We start from the raw sequence: 18,771 nt of genomic DNA, 5'->3' as shown, positions 1-18,771 counted from the left end.
CTGAGCCTGCAGAGCAGCCACCCTCCCTTCCCATCCAAGCAGGGGGAATGGGCACTGCTCCTCATTCCTCCAGCAGTGTTTGGGGTGGGACAGCTGCCTGGAAAGGAGCTGGGGTTGGTTTTAAAGTGATTATTGTTATTATTGGTACAGTATTTTAGGAAGGTTTTGCTGCTCAAGTGATGCTGCCAAAGAAAACACTGGTGGCCAGCAGATCCAGTGTTGCTCCTGCTGCTGCAGTCACTCCAGGAGAGCAGCACTGGCTGATCCCAAAGCCTCTCTCCAGCAGTAACCCAAACCCAGCCCTCTGGATGATGACAGTTTTCCATTTGTCAGGTTACAAGGAGGGAGTTATTTTTAGTGGGGATCCTTGAACTCCAGAAACCTCAGTGAGGAGGGATCAGCTGGAGCCTGGGACTGAACCCAGGGCTGGAGGGGGCTGGGGAGGCTCCTCAGCTGAAATCAGCTCTGGAACTGCACAAGACAAAGGCCTCTCCCACTGAAAATACACCTAAAATACGCCTAAACCTCTGGGAATTGCAGAGCAGCTCTGAGCCCACCTGGAAGGAGGGAGGACGCCTCATTTCTGCCAATCCATGGGAAATGGAAATAGGAACTGCTGATCCCTCCAGAGCTGCTGGGGATGGAGCCCTGATTGAGCCCTCTCAGGTTTCCTTCAACCTTGCTCCTGACATTGCTGGGCAGAGAATGGAGCAGGGTCCCCAGGTGCTCCCATTTTTCCCAAAATAGTTGGAAAACTCCTATTTTTACTAAGTCTGCTGTTTCTCACTAGCTGGGTTAGCAGAGCTAAATGTTTGGAAGTTTGGGGCTGCAAGGAATGTAATTAAGAAGTAATTGTGTAATAAAAGCTGGGGTTTTTTCTCAAGTGAGCAGTGAAACCTCTCCTGGCTGATGAGAGCTGACAATTAATCCTCGTCCTCCCTGTGAAATCAGCCAGAACCTGAGCTGGTAACTCGATGTTGTGATAACTTGTGCACTGAGTACACTCAGTTTGTCCAGGACTAATTGGAACATGGAATTAATGAGATCTGCTGGGGTAGCAAGAGGCATTTTTAGCTGCCTGAGGCAGGAGAGCCTTTGGAACAAACCCAGCGTGGCCTGAGCTGGGCATGGGTTCTAAAGAGGGACTGGAAGTGCCTTCACCTGGTGCCAGTCACAGGAAAACTTGGATTTGGATCCCTATGGAAAAGGGCTCCTGGAAGCCCTAAATAAATCAAGCAGCTCTTGCTGCCCAGGTTGGATTTTTTATCTGTTCTGTACTTTTGTCTGATTTTCCAGCTTGAGGCTGTGGCATGCCTGGGCTCAGTTTGGATGACCTTCACCATTAACCTGAGACCGATTTTCCCTGGGAAAAACCTCCAAAATGCCACCCAAAATCCCAGGATTTCTGCTCCTGGTGTCTCTCCAGCTTTGCAGAGGAATCAGTGACTTCCCACATGTGTTGCTGGGATGTGCTGCTGAAGGAAACACCAAAATCCAAGTTTTCCCTCTCCTCACCCACTGCTGGAGCCGGAGCAGGAATTTTTTCCCTCCCTTCCAGCACCACAGAGAAGCTGCCAGGATTTAAGGGCTAACTCTGTCATCCTACAGAAGATGTTCCTTCAACAGGTATTTTTTGGTGACTTGGGAATGGCAAACTGAGAGAGCTGCAGCTCTGGATCAGAATTCCCTGTGCTCCCTGTGCTTCCAAAGCTTTTCCAGGTGCTGCCCACGATGGCAGCAGAGCCCATTTAAACAAATCTTAGTTTGGATCAAATCCTGGAGTCGGTGCTGGAGCTCCCACTGGAGCCAGCTCTTGGTCATGGTGTTTTGGTAGAATCTTTGTGTGCCTCAATTTTTACTCTGCTGAACAAAATCAAGGGGAAAAGATAAAGGTCACAAAAATCAGGGCTCACACGATGGCAAATTAAGGTCAGGAATTCATTAAAGCCCAAACCTCAGGAATTCTCCAATGGATCATTGCTGTAGAGATGATTTGAAAAGCAACATCCCAGGACTTTTTTAAAAGCCCAAAAGCTTATCCTGGCTGTTTTGGGAATGAGTTGGGATGCCAGTGGTGCCCAGGCCTTGGGCTGGCTGTGTCACATCTGGCATTTCCTCACCAAACAGCAGCCTGGCTAAATCCTACAGAGAACACCAAGGACACATCCCAGCTAATCCAGCCTGGCAGTCCCCACAGTTCCTGGGATTTTGTGCTCACATTGGTGCTTTACATTGCTGTTTGGCACCAATTTTCAGCTTCCTCAAAGGAACAGACCCAAAAAAATCCAATTTTCCCACTTTGCTGAGACATTGTGAACACAGAAGTGCCAGAACACCCCCGACACACCCGAGCATCCCTCCTGCTCTCACAGGACATTTGCTGCCCTGCCAGCGTTATTTATTAGCTCATCCTTAATTAATAATCTCTGATTTGTGAAGGCTGGAGGAAGCTGGGCTGCAGTGAGCTATAAAAGGAAGGTCATCAGCAGCCTGCACGAGTTGGTGACAGCTCTATTTATAGCCCAGCCCAGGCCCCAAAATGTGTTTCTTCCCCTTTTTTGGTGCTGCAAGTTCAGGGTTAGGAGTTGCTGCAGTCAGGAGTTCCTCCTGCAGCCTCTAAGTGACTCCTTTTATCAGCTGCAGACACACAAGAGCTGTTTTTAGGGGTATTTCCTAATTACACACAAAGAGAGGACATGGGGAGGTTTTCTGTCACAAGTTGTTGGGTGGGAAATGGAAAAAAATCGGAACAACAGTAAAAGAAATTGAATTTTTTCCTACAGAGAGGAATTGTCTTTCCCTGGTTTGCATCTTGTATAAAATAGGATTCAGCTTATCCAGGTAAGGCTGACAGCATAGTCCTGAACAGGTATTTTGTACTTCATCAGAACAAAACCACCTCTGGTCAACACTTGCTTTAATTTCCCCATTTCCCTCGTTAGGGTAATTAATTACCCAACTTCTAAACCTTGTCAGACCCAGCATCTTCAGAGGAGACTCACGGGATTCTGACTGGATTTCAACAGAAAAATCTGCTGCTGCTGACAAAGGAGCATTCATTCTTTCTTTCCTCTTGGCTTCTTCTTTGTGTGTACAAACCAGGTATTTCTTTGGAAATTTGCTGTTTCATTTCCATCTGTATTTCTGTTTCAAAGAAGGGAACCTTGTCATTTAGTTCTGCTGGATAACTGATTTCAGCCTGGGCAGCAGCACTGTGCCCAGCCTCAGGAAGGGCTCTGGCTCCAGGTCTCCAGTTTGGCACTTTTCCCACTCAAACACATGTGCAGGAATTCAATTTTCACCTCCAAGTGTTAAAGCATCCCTGCTGCTTCCAAATAATCCTTGGAGAGGAATTAGAGAGGATGATTTCCCAGAAAAGCAGAAATATTCCTGTGTTGGTCAGCAGCTGCACCAAGTGTTTCCCACAGATTTGAGAGTGTTTTATAGAAAAGGTTGATCACAATCAGAATCGAGTTTTACTCTGGAGGGAACAGAAAACACAAATCCAAAGGGAAATGGCTGTGGAAAAAAAACCTCTCAGTGTTAAGAGGAACTCAAGGGTTGGAAGGAAATGTTTGGGGCAGGCACCTAAACAGGGATCTTTGGAATGGAGAGAGAACAAGGGAATTACAAATACCAACAAAACATCAATATGGCAAAATGACCTTTTGTTCTGGCTGAATGTGCTCAACAAAGCTCTGAAGTCTGGAGCAGATTTAAATAGTCCTATCACCAAAATGAATGAGAATTAAGAAGGTAAATTAATTCCTAAGGGAAATCACTGTAGATCTCATTAGCTCAGGAACAAGCTACCTTAAAACTTTTAATTAAAGATAATATTTACTGCAAATGAATAAGAGTTGGCAGGTTTCAGCAGAAACCATAATCTCATTTATGCAAAGTTTTCTTCTATTAAGGCAGACATCATTAATCTCATTGGAGATGCCCTCCAGGCTGACAGAGCTGCAGCACGAGGAGTTCCTTACAGAACTCTTTTAATCTGCACAAAGGAGCTGGAGCTGCAGCAGCCCCAGACCTGGAGAAAGGCTGAGCAATTAAAGAGATCCCTGTGCAAACACAGCCCTGCATCCCTGGCACCCAGCATCCCATAATGAGCTCCTTCCAACAGCTGCAAAAGGAACACCCACTGCAGCCCTGATCCCTGGGATCTTGCACAGGATCCAGGAAAAGGGGAAAGGAACACCCACTGCAGCCCTGATCCCTGAGATCCTGCACAGGATCCAGAGCTGGAGCTGCTCTGGCTGGAGAGAGGTTTCATCCCTGGGACCAGGGAAGTGTGGGTGATGAGTGCTGGGAACAGCTGTGGGAAAGTTCCACATCCCCTGCCCAGGGTCAGAAATAATTTCTTTTTACAGGGCTGAGTTCTGGGAATCATGGAATGGTTTGGGTTGGGAGAGACCTTAAAGATCCACCTGGATGGGCAGGGACAGCTCCCACTGTCCCAGGCTGCTCCAAGCCCCATCCAGCCTGGCCTTGGGCACTGCCAGGGATCCAGGGATCCATAGCTTCTCTGGGAATTCCATCCCAGCCCCTCCCAGGGAACAATTCCTTCCCAGTATCCCATCCAGCCCTGCCCTCTGGCACTGGGATTTCATCCCCTCTGTCCTGTTCCCTCCTTACATTCCCCATGGAAAACATGCCTGGGATAACCAGGTGGGATTAGAAAAGCCTGGAGTGTTTCCATGAGAGGAGATCCTTGTTCCATCAGGATCCATCACGCTGCAGGGATTTGGCCCAAAGTGGGGAGGAGACATCCAAGAGGAACGACAACATCTCTGCACATCTCAGTACCAGGTGAGCACTGATCCTGCTGCCAGCTGCTGGAATTCCCTCAGATCCCAGCCAGGGCTTTGGGATTCACTCCAGGCTGGAATGTTTCTGGGGAGTGACGGTGGGCAGGGAACACTGCCAGGGAAAGAGTGACCCCAGGACTGCCCAGGTGATCTCTGGGGATGAGAGAACAGCAAATAAAACAGCAGCTCTGCCTCTTCTGGGCTTTTCACAGCCAAATCTCAGGCCAGTTGGGATGGGGTTTATTGCTCACACACAGAATTCAGCTTTGTTTCAAGCCACACACAGAATATTACAAATATTTTATAATCTCAACCTCTGCACCGCAGTTATTCCAAGATTTTAGAACTATTTAAAACTGCTCTGAAGATAAAGTTTATTCACACTAAAAACGCCACAAGCAGCGTCTTTAGCATAGTCATTAAATCATTTACAGTGGCCATTTATTAATTACTTGTCAATATTCTGATTAAGAGAGATGCTCTGGTTGGTTTTAGGGCCGTTCCAGGCTGGAATGTTCACTTGTCACAAACCAGTCAGGTGGATTTTCTTTAAGATAATTCCTGTATCAAACACAAAATTCTGCAAATTCTCCTGCTCCTGGAAATTCATCTTATTTAAAAGATGAATTTCTTATTCATCTTATTTATTATTTATTAAAAATCTCTATTTAAGGCTAGAACTTCATCTCAAAATCTTCTATGTTTAAGGCTGGGAAAGATCTCCCAAATCCATTTTTTGACTGAAACCTCCCTGTGACTATTCCAGGTCTGCTGGGGGGTTTTCCCTTTATTTGCTTTTTCCTGCTGAAACTTTTTCCCTGTTGAGCTGGAAGTTACAAATTCCCGAGCAGGGCAGGGAAGCGATAATGAACAGTCCCAGAGCCTTGTGAAGGGGATGTGCCCTGGAACGCTGATCCTGGAGCATCCCGGGCCTTGCTCCATCCCTCACGGCATCCATCCATCCTCCTCACGGCTGTTTCCCTGGAAAAGCCTATGCATACCTCGCTCCAGCCTCCTGATGCTTTCTGTCCCGCCGGTTTCCAGGCGCCGGGAAGAGCCCGCAGCTTTATTTTACTGCCATCTACCGGAAAAATCAGAATTATTTCTAAAATCGCCGGAGCCGGGCCTGTCCCCGCCTCACACTCCCCAGGAGCGGGGCGCACCCCGTGGCACAGCGAGGCCGCGACTCCTGCAATTCTCGCATTTTCCGCCTTTCCCGAATTTCCGGGAATTTATCCGATTTCTGGGAATTTTCCCGATTCCCGGGAATTTTCCCGATTCCCGATCCCGGGAACCTTCTGGAGCGGCGGTCACCGCGGTAACGGCGGCGCGCGGGGAGCCCCGCCCCTCAGGGGGGAGCCCCGCCCCTCGCTGGAGGCCCCGCCCCTCACGGAGCTCCGGCCAATGAGAGCGGCCGTGGCTTGTCACGTGCGCAGGAGGGGCGGGGCGAAGCGCGGTGAGGAGGGGTCGCGCGGGGCGGCGGTCGCGCAGAGTGCAGCGGCCGCCGCCATGTTCGGGGGGTTCCGGAGGTGCTTCGAGGACGATCCCTTCTTCAGGTGAGCGGCGGGCGGCTGCAGGGCACGGCGCTCAGACGGAGGGGGATCGGCTGAGAGGGGGCTGAGGCGGCGGTGGGCTCCGACGGGCCGCTCCGGGGCTGTAAGCGGGCGGGTGGGTGTGTGGGAGCGGCCGTTGGCTGAGGTGGCTGCGGGGATCGGAGCGGGTGGAAGAACAGGGGGTCGGTGCTGGTTAAAGGGATCGGGGCGGGTTAAAGGGGTCGGGACCGGGCTCAGGGCGGGCTGAAGGGGTCAGTGCAGGAGGAAGGAGCGGTGGTCGGGGCGGGTTAAGGGGCCGGAGGAAGGAGCGGGGTCGGTGCCGCTGTCGGCGCCGTTTAACCGCCCGTGTGTCCCAGCCCCCCTAAAGCCGGGCTTTAAGCAGGGCTTAAACGTCCTCAGAGAGGTTCAATAGCGAGACTTGAGTGTGCCTCCCCTCTCAGCAGGGAAGGGTTTAATCCACGTTTCAAACAGAGATCTTCACCTCCCTGCCTGGAGATTCGAGAGTTTGTTTGCTCTTCAGTCTCCTAAAGACAGGTTCTGAGCAGTGCAGCTCATCCGGATCCGTGTGCGTGTTTAATTAAAAACTTAGCCACAGGCTGGCTCTGAACGCTTCTCGATGCCGGCACTACTTTGAACACCGGAGTTCTTCAATTGGAACTTTGCCGACGCGCGTGTCAGAGCACCCATGGCAAACTGTGCTCGTTTCCCCAGGGAACGCCGGTGCTTTACCTCAGCACACTGGGTTTTGTTCTTATTCCCTGTGAGGAATTAGGTTATCCGGGTTATCCGGAGAAATTGTGGCTGCCGCATCCCTGGAATTGTTCAGGGTTGGAGCAGCCCGGGCTGGTGGAAGCTGTCCCTGCCCATGGCAAGGGGTGGAACAGGATCATCTTTAAAGTCCTTTCCAACCCAAACCATTCTGTGATTCCTTTTCCATACCGTGGGCACAGTGGTGCCTCTTGTCTGTATTCAAGTCTGATCCCAGTTTATTCCCTGTGGGAATCTTCATTTGCTGCTGGAATCTAAATGTAAGTAGTGAGTGATGTAAATGCTTCTCCCCTCAGCCAGAACTACTGAGTTACCTGCTCTGGCCCCATTTCATGTCTTTGGTCAGAAACTGTAATTTGTAGTGGATGAAAATAGGATCAGAGCACTCTGAGGAGCCTAGATAATTATTTTAAATCTTTGAAAAAACTCTCAGGAATTTAATTAGATAAGGGGTGGGTGAGGAAGGGAACAGCAGGCCCTGTGATGTGGTTTGTTGTCTGCATCTCCTGGTTACTGGCAGCTCTGGCTGGGGCTGCTTAAAGGAGAATCTCCTGCTGAGCTCCAGCACATTCCAGGAGAATTCCCAAAGCTGTGCCACACAGATTAGCACTCTTGGTCTCTAGGAATATTCCTGCTGTTATAACAACTCGTGAGTTCTATGCAGGAAACTTCCCTATGCAGATCCTCTGCATGAAATTAAAGTAATAATAGAATTTAGGTCTTGTTTGAAATAACAATTGCTTATTTATTAATTTATTCCTTGTTGTTGTAGCCACTGGTGTAGGGAAAAAAGGATTGTAGGAGGTAGAGGCAGAGAGTGTGTGGGAAAGATGAGCTGGAAATTGAGACTCATTTTCTCAGCACTGTCCTCATCAGTCTGTTTTGCATCTAGTGAAGGAAATGAGCTGATTACCTCAGATAAGATTAGCTTCCAAAATAGTGTCATAATAGGCTCCAGCTGCCTCATAAGGAGAGAGTTTGATGCTGAACTGGAAATAGTGCCTGGGTTGGAGCCCCTGTGTGAGCAGCTGTCCCAGGGAAGCAGCAGTCACTCACCCAAAGGTGCTGGGATCCATCCCTGAAACCCTGCCCAGGTGCAGGAGTTGTGTTTTTCCTGCCAACTGCACGCTCTGGATTTAATTCTCTTCAGTTTATTGTGCCAGGTGTTCTCTCCAGAGGGAACCTGCAGCCTTACATAACTTCCTGAGTGGGGAAAAAAAAATAAATCTGATATTTCCACCTAATATCTAATAGAAAAGAAACACATCTTAATACAAAGTACAGTTTATAAAAGTAGTAAGTACTTAAGGTTCTAGGACTGATTTTTCATGCCCTGAAGAAAGCAGTAAAGTTACACTTGCATGTTTAATGTCAGGTGAGGGTCAGGTTAATACATATCTGACAAAATTCTGTTACTGCAGAGTGCTAGAACAATAAATGTATAAATTGTTTGTCTCCATGCAGAATTTAATTTTAAAAATAATTTAGTATTTAACATGGGAAGGGCACAGATTTGGTGTGCAAAACCCTATGAACCCATCACTTTCTCCTCATCACTTTTATGCTGTAACAGAGATCACGTCCTTCTCATCAAAAGTCCCTTAAAAAAAATAGAAGGTCCTATTTTAAGTCAATAATTGTTAAATTAGAGTGTCCTACACCTGCTGCCATCCCATTAAATCTGTGCTTGGAGCAAGGATCTTAAAACCCTGCAGGTCCCCTGCAGAGGCTTTGCCTTGTTCAGTTCAGCTCTGTTTGTCAGGGTGGGCTCCTCTTGAATTCTGGTTTGAGTTTCTGGAACCATCAAGGTTTAATTCCTTGGAAACTTCGTTTTCCAAATGGATTTTTTGTTCCCTTCCCATTGGTTTTTACCCTACCCCAGATCATACCAATATTGGGGTGTTTCTTTTGAGGCTTGGAAGCATTCATTCTTTTTATTAATTACTCCCTAAAATTGGGAATTTGGAACCTTTCTTTCTGTTCCTGAGGCTGTCATTCCCCAGTTTGTATCTGATTTCCCTGTCCTTGGTACTAAGGAGCTTTTTGTGTCTGGTAACCAATCCTCTCTGGGGTTTGGGATCTGCTGGAATTGTGAACATCCCGAGGTGGTGCCGGTGTGATTCCCTGTCCTTGGCTCATGCCAGGACTTTTTCCATCTGTTCCTCATCCTGCAGTGAGGATCCAGACCCCAGGGCTGGAGCCAAAGTGGGGAGCAGGGCAGGGGCTGCTCCATGGCATCACTAAATTATTTCAAAAATCTCTTTTGGGCCGAGTTTAAGTCTGGGTGTAGCTTAGAGGGATATTTTTGTGTTAAAAAAAAGTTATTCCAAAATGAATCCAACTTCATGTTTGTCTTTTTTCACTTGGAAGGGAAAAAAATAAACATTAAGTGTGATTTGGCACGAGATCAAAGTAGCCACGTGATGTGGGAAGTGCTTTTTGTGGGCTGGAGATAAGGGGTGGGGAGCAGAAAAGCTGGGCAGGAGATAACTGGGCAGGGAAAAGGCAGGAACAACCTGAAGCTTCTCCTCCTGAAATGTCCTGGGAAAGGCTCTGGTGTCCTGGAGCATGTGGGGAATGCCAGGAATTGAGAAGAAGGAGAATAAAGTGTATTAAACCTAAATAAACGTAGCTGGGAAGTGAGTGTTCATGGTAATAAAGTGTTTTTCAGTGGGATAGCAAAGAGGAAAATGAGATGGAAGGAGGAAATGAACCAGGGTAATTTGTATGGGAAGTGTTCATCTGCAGCCTGGCCCTCAGGCAGCAGCACTGCTCATACCCTGTACTTGGGAAAAATTTCTGCTTTGCCCCTCTTTTGGCCTTAATTAGGAATATCAGGTCTTGTCCAGCTTAGAGAGTTAGGGCAGTTGAGCAATGTTTTCCTTGCAAGCCAAGCTTTGAGAATTCCAGTGGGGATCTGTGGGGTTTTGGCAGAGGAGAGAAAGAGGGAAAATGAAAGGAGAATCTCCTTCCTAAGCACAAGAAAGGGATTTGGGAACAGGATTTGCGGAGAGGGAAGGCAAAGGTGGAGCAGTGGGTGACTACAGGAGATGGAACTGGCCTCAATTTTGGATAATTGGTATTTTTAAGATGTGGGACGGGGAGAAGAAAAAGTAGGATGGGAACTGCCAGCAGAATAAATTTGAGGGCTGAGGGGGGATCCAGTGGGACACAAGGAGTTCAGTGAATAGGACTGTGCTGAGCTTTGGGAGATGAAGGGGGAAAATTAAAAAGAAATTATTTTAATGCCAGGTGTTGGAGGTTGAAATAGTGATAAATAAAATACGAGACAGTTCATGGTTCTGGCAGGTATTGAACACAGGCTGGAGTGAAAGGGGCAGCCAAGGATGGATATTTCTGGAGAAGATGAGGAAAAGGAATAGGGACACCCAGCAGAGCAGTGAGGGCAGCTGAGAGAAACTAGATCTCAAACACCCAACCTGAGAGAGGTGGGAAGGGAACAGAAAATCAGAGTTTATGAGGAATTGGAGATAGCCCAGTTGGATCCTATTAAAGTAATAATTCCGGATAAAGAACCCTATGGAATATTAAAAACCAGAGTTTGAAATATCCCGGAGCTGGAATAACCCAGTGGCTCTCTGGAATGCAGGGATCCCTTTGCTGCCCACCATGAGCACATGAGGCAGATGATGAAGAGCTTCTCGGAGCCGTTTGGGCGGGATCCATTCCTGAGCCTCCCGGATGGAGAGGAGAGACCTGCAGAGAGGAGAGCAGAGCAGAGGAGAGCAGAGCAGAGGAGAGCAGAGCGCAGAGCCCAGCAGGACTCCCAGGTGGCTGTCAGGGGCACTCGCAGGGTAAGTGTTCCTGAGCTCCAGGGACTGCATTTCCTGGGAAACAGGCCTGGATCCACTCTTGGAAGCTCCTTCCAGCTGTTTCATCACTCAGGGAATTGGGAATGACTCCACTGTAGGTTTCTTCAGGGCTGATCAGAGTCTGGGTTTTACTGATCACTGAACAGCCATTAATGAACATCTGATCCTTTATCCAGCGCTGGCTTTCATAAATGTAACACGTGAAATGTTTCTGTTCAAGAGAGGCACTAAAAATGTCCCACATTCTCTGCACATCTATTTCCTTTTTAACTTTAAAAGGTGCCTGGATGTGGCTGCCCTATCCCTGGAAGGGTTCAAGGCCAGGTTCCTTCCAGGTCCCTTCCAACCCATTCCAAAATTCCACGATGTATTTGTGCCTTCCCTGTGCACTTCAGTCCCTTGTGTGCAGCTATTTCAGTTTGATTTCCACAAGCCTGCCTTTCATCACCTTAGGAATATCATTCATGGATTTTTAACCCTGTTTCAGCCAGGAATAAACACTTCATGCTCTGAATTTGGGCTGATTGTTAATATTCCCTTAGATACAAACCTGTAAGAATTAAAGCTCAGGGAAATCGGTGTGAAATTCAGTATTCCTGTGTGTTACCAAGTGAAACTGATGATCTGTGTTTAATGAAAGTGTTTTTTCAGCTCTGGGCATGCAGGACAATCATATCTAACCCTTATCTAGAGCTGTATTTATAGAGGATAAACGTTGGGAGCTGGTTCCTTCCCCTCCAGATACTCAGCAGCTGCCTCCCTGTAGCTTTAGTGAATCCCATGGGATTTTCAAAGACCGTTGGAAGAAAAGGCAGGTGACAGGGGCTGGTGGCCAGGCCAGGGCTGGAACAGAGCCTGTCACCTGCAGCTCCAGAGGGGAACTGGCACATTCCTTCCCCTGCTCATCCAGTTCCTGGCAAATATAGAAACTGCATCTAATTAGGGCATGAGCTTCCCTCTGCTGATCCTCAGGCCTTGGATCAGTGGTGCCTAAAGCCAGATCAGAGTTTTTTCCTGTAGAAAAAGAACCTGTCAAAGCTCAGCTTTAAAGCTCAGGGGTTGTGTCCCTGTTCCTGCAATGAGGGACAAATGTGAGGCCCAAACCCTTTATCTGAGGCTGCAGCAAAAGTTAAAGGTAGGAGAGCTCTGTGTTAGCCTGACAAGCACAAAAGAATTCCACAGCTGCTAAACCCTTCCCAGGATCTTTTGATGTTCCTCCTGTTCCACTGAAGGGCTGTCAGATGTCACACCAGACTCAGCACTGATTGCTTTGCCTTGTCATCTCAAACTGCTGCTCCACCAAGGATTTAAACCCTTAAAATTACATTTTTGTGCAGGAAAAAGCAGAATTTTGCTGCCATGTTAAATATACTTCATTCAAAGAACTTCCCCTGATTAGTAGTGTTGTAATTGTGTGTTTAATTAAATTGCAGCAGGCCTAAAACTGCTTTAAAAGAAACCAAATTCGTTGGGACAACTCAGTGTGTGCCACTGTAGACTTAAAACTGCTTTTCCTTTCTCCAGTTCATTTTTTAGGGAAGGAGGAATTTGCTAAAACATATTAAGAGATACTGTTAATTGGGGGTTTTGGGATATCTGATTATCCTGTATATCAGGCAAATGTTTAACAGCTTTTAGTGCCTTTTTAGTGTTATAAGGCAGAGTTTATAAGTTTTGGATGTCTAATAACTCTTACTGGTGAGGACTTGAGAGAAAAAATATATATTACTATTTACAGCTCTGCCTAATCTGTCCTGACAGAAACCTGAGGAATTCCTAAGGCTATTCCAGAATGGAGAATTCCTTCTTTTTCCATTAAAGTTTCTGCAAAGGGTTTGGTCCTTCTGCCACCCTGTGTGTCTGCAGGCCTTATCTGACTCTCCAGTCTGGCTTTCCTGGAAACACCCCTGTGTTTCCCAGGATCTCAGTGCCCTGCCATGCAGGAGTGCTCAATATCCCTGGCATCATTTGCTGATTTGTTGATTTTAATCAGCTTTCAGCAGTGGAGCATTGCAGGGTGGGGCCTGAAGTGTGAAATCAGCACAAAGGTTCTTGTGGGGCTCAAATGTTTGCCAAGCTCTGAGTGCTTTTCACACACACTTATCAATGTTTATTAGCACTTTCTAATATCAGCAGTATAAAGATATTATTTCCACATACCCAGGGATTAATTAAATAATTACCAAGGCCCTCCTGAGTGATTCTGATTCGATGGGAAATGTTTTGTGTAATCTACTGCATATAAAAGTGATTTCTGCTGTTCCTGATTATAATTGCAGATGTTGCTCCCTTTTTTCCAGGCCACCAGCTTCTCCCTCATGCCCTTTGTAGGTTTTGGAAGAGGGGTTAGTATCCCTGGAGTAGCTCCTGTGTAAGCTGTGTGTAACCAAAGCATGGCAGAGGCTGAGCTCTGTGCTTGCATCCTGCTTTTGGTGCTGTTTGCGGTTTGGGAATAAGAAAATCCAGGGAAAAAAACCCTTTAAGGGGCATTAACCTCTGGGTATAGATGGGATAACCCCTGGGGGTGCTGCTGGAGAATGTTTTTGTGGGGGTGACACAAAACCACTGCTCCCAGTAAGGCAGAGCAGCCCCTGGAGTTGGGCTGTGAGTGCTTTCCAGCTGTGGTTTGGAATATCCTGTAAAATATCCATCATCTTGCCCAGAGGATTCCAATTCCTTGTACTCAAAAAATAAGTTGAAGATTTTCTGACCTTTAATTTTACTTCATTTGGGGCTTAAATGCAGCTTTAAGTTGGCAATGCTGAAATACCCAACTCTGGAAATGAATTGATTTAAATGTAAACCCTGAAGGATCATACAGGACTTTGAGAGCAGAAGCTGGTGAGGTCAGAAGGTTTATGAACACATTTGTGAAATAATTGGGTATTTGAATATCCAGTGAACATTTTTGTTAAACTCATTTTGTGGCCAGTTTGATGTCTGAGTGACAAATCTTCCACTTTCATCTTCCCAGCATCTCTGTCTTAATCCAGCTCCCTCGGTTTCCTTTTGAAAAGATGCATTTTGGCTTGTCTGTGTGTGAAGTACAGTCTGAAAAGCTTTTTGAGTTAAAAATGCATGTGAAAACCAGTCCTAGGAGAGTTGAGACTGTTTTAACTGTAGGGGGTTTTTTTCCCCTTTTTGTTAGCAGGATGCAGATTTTGGGGATCCATTTTCTGCAATGGACAGGATGATGTCAAACATGAGGAACAACATGTTGGAAATGCACAGGCAATTTGTGAGTTCTTTCTAAAATCATTCTTAAATTTATTGTACTGGAGAGTGCCAGTTATTTCAAATATTCCTCAGAAAATAATGCCAAGAAAAAAGGGACTAATCTCAAGAAGGTACTAAGAATTTAATTGTTTTGCCCAGATTATAGTGTGTTTATAATTTTTCTTTATTCTTTGAAGATAAAACTGAAGTTTTATGTGGTGCCAGGAGGGTTAGTTTTGTGAAGGGATATTTTCCATAATAAAATAATAAGGAATAACTCTTACCCACAAGTTTTAACTTCCATTAATGAGCCTGCCTTGCTTTGTAGGATGACCTGTCCATCCAACCCAACGGACACAGTTTCAGCTCCTCCTCCATGATGACATATTCCAAAGTGGGGGATGGACCTCCCAAAGTTTTCCAAGCCTCGGCCCAGACCCGCACGGCTCCGGGAGGGGTGAGTGGTGCTGGGATCCAGCACACAGGAGCTGGGCACTGCCCTGGGTTTGGGTGCAGCTGCACCAAGCCAGTGTCTGCAGCTGATTTTACTGCAGTTACTCCTGGAATTTACAGAATCCTGGGATCACTGAGATTGGATCGAGTCCAGTCTGTGCTCGATGCCCACCTTGTCACTGAGTGCCACATCCAGGCATCCATGGACACCTCCAGGGATGGGCACTCCAGACCTCCCTGCCAGCCCCTTCCAATGTTTATTCACCTTTTCCATGGGGAAATTCCTGCTGATTGCACCCTGAGCCTCTCCTGGCCCAGCCTGAGGCCGTTCCCTCTCCTCCTGTCCCTGTTCCCTGGGAGCAGAGCCCAATATCCCCTGACTGCACAAAGAGGAGTTGGGAATTAAGGGAAACACAGGGCTCTCAAACCCTGCTCTGTATTAAAGGTCTGATTTCCTCCCTGTAATTTTATGTTTTAAGTACACCTCAAAATAAATTACAGACCCATCCAAGGCTGGGAGAACGGGGCACAGAGCAGCAATTTTCCAGTGCCCTTCTCTTTGCTGTAATGAATCCTTTTCCTGTCCACTTAAACTCCAGGAGAGGCACTGATTTATGCAACCCCTGCCTTCAAATCACCCCTTTGCCCAGGCACTTACATAACCCTGAGCTGGAGCTCCCTTGCAGCTGTTGTGTCTAATCCTGCCGGGAACTGGGAATGTGAACCTGGCACAGGCCATGAAAGCCTAGACAGGATCCCTAAAGGCTGTGGGCAGGATTGGCTGGGAATGTGTCCCAGCTCCAGCACACCCTGTTATCACAAGGCTTCTAATAATAGCCCAGGACACTGATAAGGGGCAGCCTGGCTTCCAAGCCAGTCAACACCACAGCCCAGGAATTGGCTGTTCCTCACTCTGGGAATTTTGGCATCGGGTGTTGCTCCTTCTGTTGGAAACTTGGCTCTGTAGCATTTTGAAACTGAGGGGGTTTTCCCCAATAATTCATACCCAGTTAAAAAAGTTCAGGTGGTGTTTCATTTCCCTCTCTGGTGGCTAAAAGAAAATAGGCTTGATTTGTGTGTTGTTGGTGTGTTTGCAGCCAACACAGGAAATGAGAGAATTGGAAAAGCTTGGAAAACCTGGCTTTTTGAAAGGAAAGATATAAAACTATTGAGGGAGGAAATAACCATTTGTGTGGGCCTGGAGTGCCAGGACAAGGGTTGATGGGATATTGGAAGGAAATTCTCCCAGAGGAGCTGTGGTTGCTCCTGGATCCCTGGCAGTGCCCAAGGCCAGGCTGGACAGGGCTGGGAGCACCTGGGACAGTGGGAGGTGTCCCTGCCATTGCAGGGGGATGGCACTGGACGGGCTTTAAGTCCTTCCAACCCAAACCATCCTGGGATTCTGTGAACTCTTCTACCTCATTTTTAGTTGGAAGGACACTCAGTTCACTTTTTTTGACAGGTTAAAGAGACAAGAAAAGCAGTGAAGGATTCTGAAACTGGCCTGGAGAAAATAGCCATTGGTCACCACATTCACGATCGGGCTCATGTCATCAAAAAATCCAAGAACTCCAAGACTGGGGATGAGGAGATGAACCAAGAATTCATCAACCTGGATGAATGTAGGTCTTTTTAGGCAGTTTATGCTTTACACTGTTTCACACTCTGATTTGGAAGTTCCAGCTTGAGCTATCTTAAAAGGCATTTTTCAACTGAAAGTCTCCAAATCCGAATTCTCTTTTACAGATCCCCAAAAACATTTGTAGGCCATGTGGAGAATTGTGGACTCCGAAGTTTAAAATGACTACCCAAACCCCCTAATATTCATTAAATGTTTTTTTTTCCTCTCTTTATGAACATTTTAAATAAATGTATCTGTTTTTCAGCTGAGGCTGACACCTTTGATGAGGAGTGGCAGAACGAGATCATGAAGTTCAGACCTTGCAGAAGCAGAGGAGCTGTGGAAGCTCCAAGATGCAGAAATGGCCATTACAGTCCCAGACAAGGTGGATCAAGAAGGTAAAAATAGTTCCCCGTTATCCTGCAGGATAAGGAAAATCCAGTTCTGGAGCAATGTTCCAAGGGACACTGCAGGTTTTATTCCTCCTTTTTTTCATAGAGATTGAGATCATTGTTATTCTTTTTCCAGAGAGAAGCTACTTGGAGCTCCAGGATCCAGAATGCCCAGGGATTCCTTGGAGGCTCTCAATGTGAAAGGAACTCAAGTCCCCCTGAAGGGCTCCAGGAAATAACTGTCCCCATTCCCTTGGGATGGAGATTCCCTGCAGCAGATGATGGTGCTCAGTGCTCCTGTCCATAAAAATATACCTGGATTTGTGACCAATCTCTGTTCTGTGTTGTGCCTTTGCTCCTCCTGCTTCTGAATGTCCTTCAAACCTCAGCTCCTCAGTGAATTCAAACCCAGCAACTTTCTGCCTAAAAGCACTTTATGGAACTTCTCTAATCCTGGTAAAACCAGCTTGGATTTGCAGTTGTTCTGCTCCAGCTGCACCAATCTCAGGTTTTACTAAGCCTGGTACTGCAGCTCCTCCTTCCCACTCTTATGTTGCACAGAAAGTAAATTTCCTTTATTTTGGGTTGCTGAAATGATTAGTGATTTTCTAGGTTAACAGAACTTGAATACACTTTAAAGCATTATTATCTGTACCTTTAAAATCCTGTCATAAATGGTTACAGAACCCACACACTCACCTTGGTGTAACATGAGGTGAGAGAAAATACTGAAAAATTACAATATTTTCAATTTATCAGAGGTTTTATGTTAATAAGCTGTGCTTGCACATCATTTCCCATGCCTGAACTGTCAGCTTTGTATTCCTGATCCTTTGTTTGTTTTTTGTGGACTTGGCCCATCATTTTCCATTTTGAGGATTGTCTATAGTATTTAATTACTTTAATTATCCTGTAGTAGTAATGGTGTCCTGAGATCAGCTGCAACCAGGAGTTATTAATGGGAAAAATATATGGGAGAAATGAGTTTAACTGGAATGATTTCACCATTTCTTGTGTTTTAAAGAACCCTGGATACAGGAACCCCTCTCCTTTCTGTGTTCTTTGTGTTTTGCTGAGGGCAGAATGACCCTAAATCTACATTTGATAGGAGTTTAGAAGAGCCAGCAGTGTCTGAGAGCAGGGAAATCCTGGGATTCCAGGTATTCAGTCCCTGTACTGTTCTACCACACAGAATTATCCCTGTGGTGTAGCAGAATTTCTGTAAATTAAATAATATAAATTAATAACATTAAAGCCTTACATAAATTCAAGGCTGCATTATAATGTAGCCTTTAAAAGTACTGTTTGTATGATAAAATAGGGTTTAGTACATTAAGAGTAATATTTGTTTGGCCAAAAAGCCTCTAAATCATATTTAATCTTGCAGTTTCCCTAGATTATTTAATTTTAATTAATTAATGTTTATTAATGTGCAAACTCAATCAGCAGTACTTCTGCTGAGCTCTGAAAAGGGAAGGACACTTATTTGCTTGTGGTCTCTTCCTGAATCAGAGAAGTATCAGTGGCAATAAGTTGATGTGATCAATATTAATGGCAATAATTGAACCATTTAATGAGCAGTGGGGGTCGGGGGGAGTTGGACACCCCTTAAAGTCAGAGCTCATTTTGCATCCACTGCAGACAACGTGGATTCTGCAATTAATTTCTTAGACAATCTTCTCAGTAATTAACAGCAGCAGTGTTTTCTGTGTTGGGGTTTGAGCAGGAATCTTGGAGAGCTGCTGCTGTTCAATGGAAAATTCACCTGAAAACTCAAATTTTTGTGTGAAATAAAACAAGCACATCCTGGGTTTTGAAATGACAATGAGAAGAGGTGAATATTCCCTCCGGATCCCTTTGCTACGCCAAGACTGTTCTCTAATGTAAAGCACAAGTTGTGCTCTGTAAAAGCATCTGAAACTGCAATTCTTCAATAAAGTTATTTATTATTTATGGGGTTTGTTGGTTTATTCTACACTGCACTACAAGAAGGACTTACGCATTATTCAGTGAAGGAAAGCTGGGTTTTGGGAAGTGTCCCTGCCCATGAAGGGGTGGAATGGGATGAGATTTAGCAGAAGCACTTTGGGATTCTCTGGATATCCCTCTATTTCCAGAGGT

At 46.1% G+C, this 18,771-nt stretch overlaps 1 protein-coding gene and 1 long non-coding RNA gene across 18 annotated transcripts; one reads left to right on the top strand and one right to left on the bottom strand.

Moving 5' to 3' along the window:
* Nucleotides 1–5,816: 5,816 nt before the first annotated feature.
* LOC111933279 (uncharacterized) lies at nt 5,817–6,108 on the bottom strand. Its single transcript, XR_002866615.2, has 2 exons — nt 5,978–6,108; nt 5,817–5,895 (listed from the first exon to the last, which is right to left on the bottom strand). It is a non-coding gene; the product is annotated as an uncharacterized LOC111933279 (long non-coding RNA).
* A 74-nt stretch (nt 6,109–6,182) lies between these two features.
* Nucleotides 6,183–18,603, top strand: MLF1 (myeloid leukemia factor 1). 17 transcript variants are annotated; one of them, XM_086843942.1, is made up of 8 exons: nt 6,226–6,370; nt 10,746–10,950; nt 13,269–13,313; nt 14,120–14,206; nt 14,513–14,641; nt 16,100–16,259; nt 16,524–16,656; nt 16,787–18,603. In XM_086843942.1, the coding sequence occupies exons 1-8, from the start codon at nt 6,324–6,326 to the stop codon at nt 16,887–16,889; spliced, it is 909 nt and encodes a 302-aa protein (XP_086700068.1). In that variant the 5' UTR covers nt 6,226–6,323; the 3' UTR covers nt 16,890–18,603. The 17 variants fall into 17 exon arrangements, with proteins under 17 accessions (XP_086700070.1, XP_086700069.1, XP_086700068.1 ...); XM_086843941.1 differs by having other exon boundaries at nt 6,228–6,370; nt 14,117–14,206; XM_086843949.1 differs by lacking the exon at nt 6,226–6,370 and adding an exon at nt 6,508–6,549.
* Nucleotides 18,604–18,771: the final 168 nt, after the last annotated feature.

The sequence above is a fragment of the Cyanistes caeruleus genome, chromosome 10 (assembly GCF_971803275.1).
Source record: "Cyanistes caeruleus chromosome 10, bCyaCae1.hap1.1, whole genome shotgun sequence".
Classification (NCBI taxonomy): Eukaryota; Metazoa; Chordata; class Aves; order Passeriformes; family Paridae; genus Cyanistes; species Cyanistes caeruleus.
This window is presented reverse-complemented; position numbering and strand designations above follow the sequence as displayed.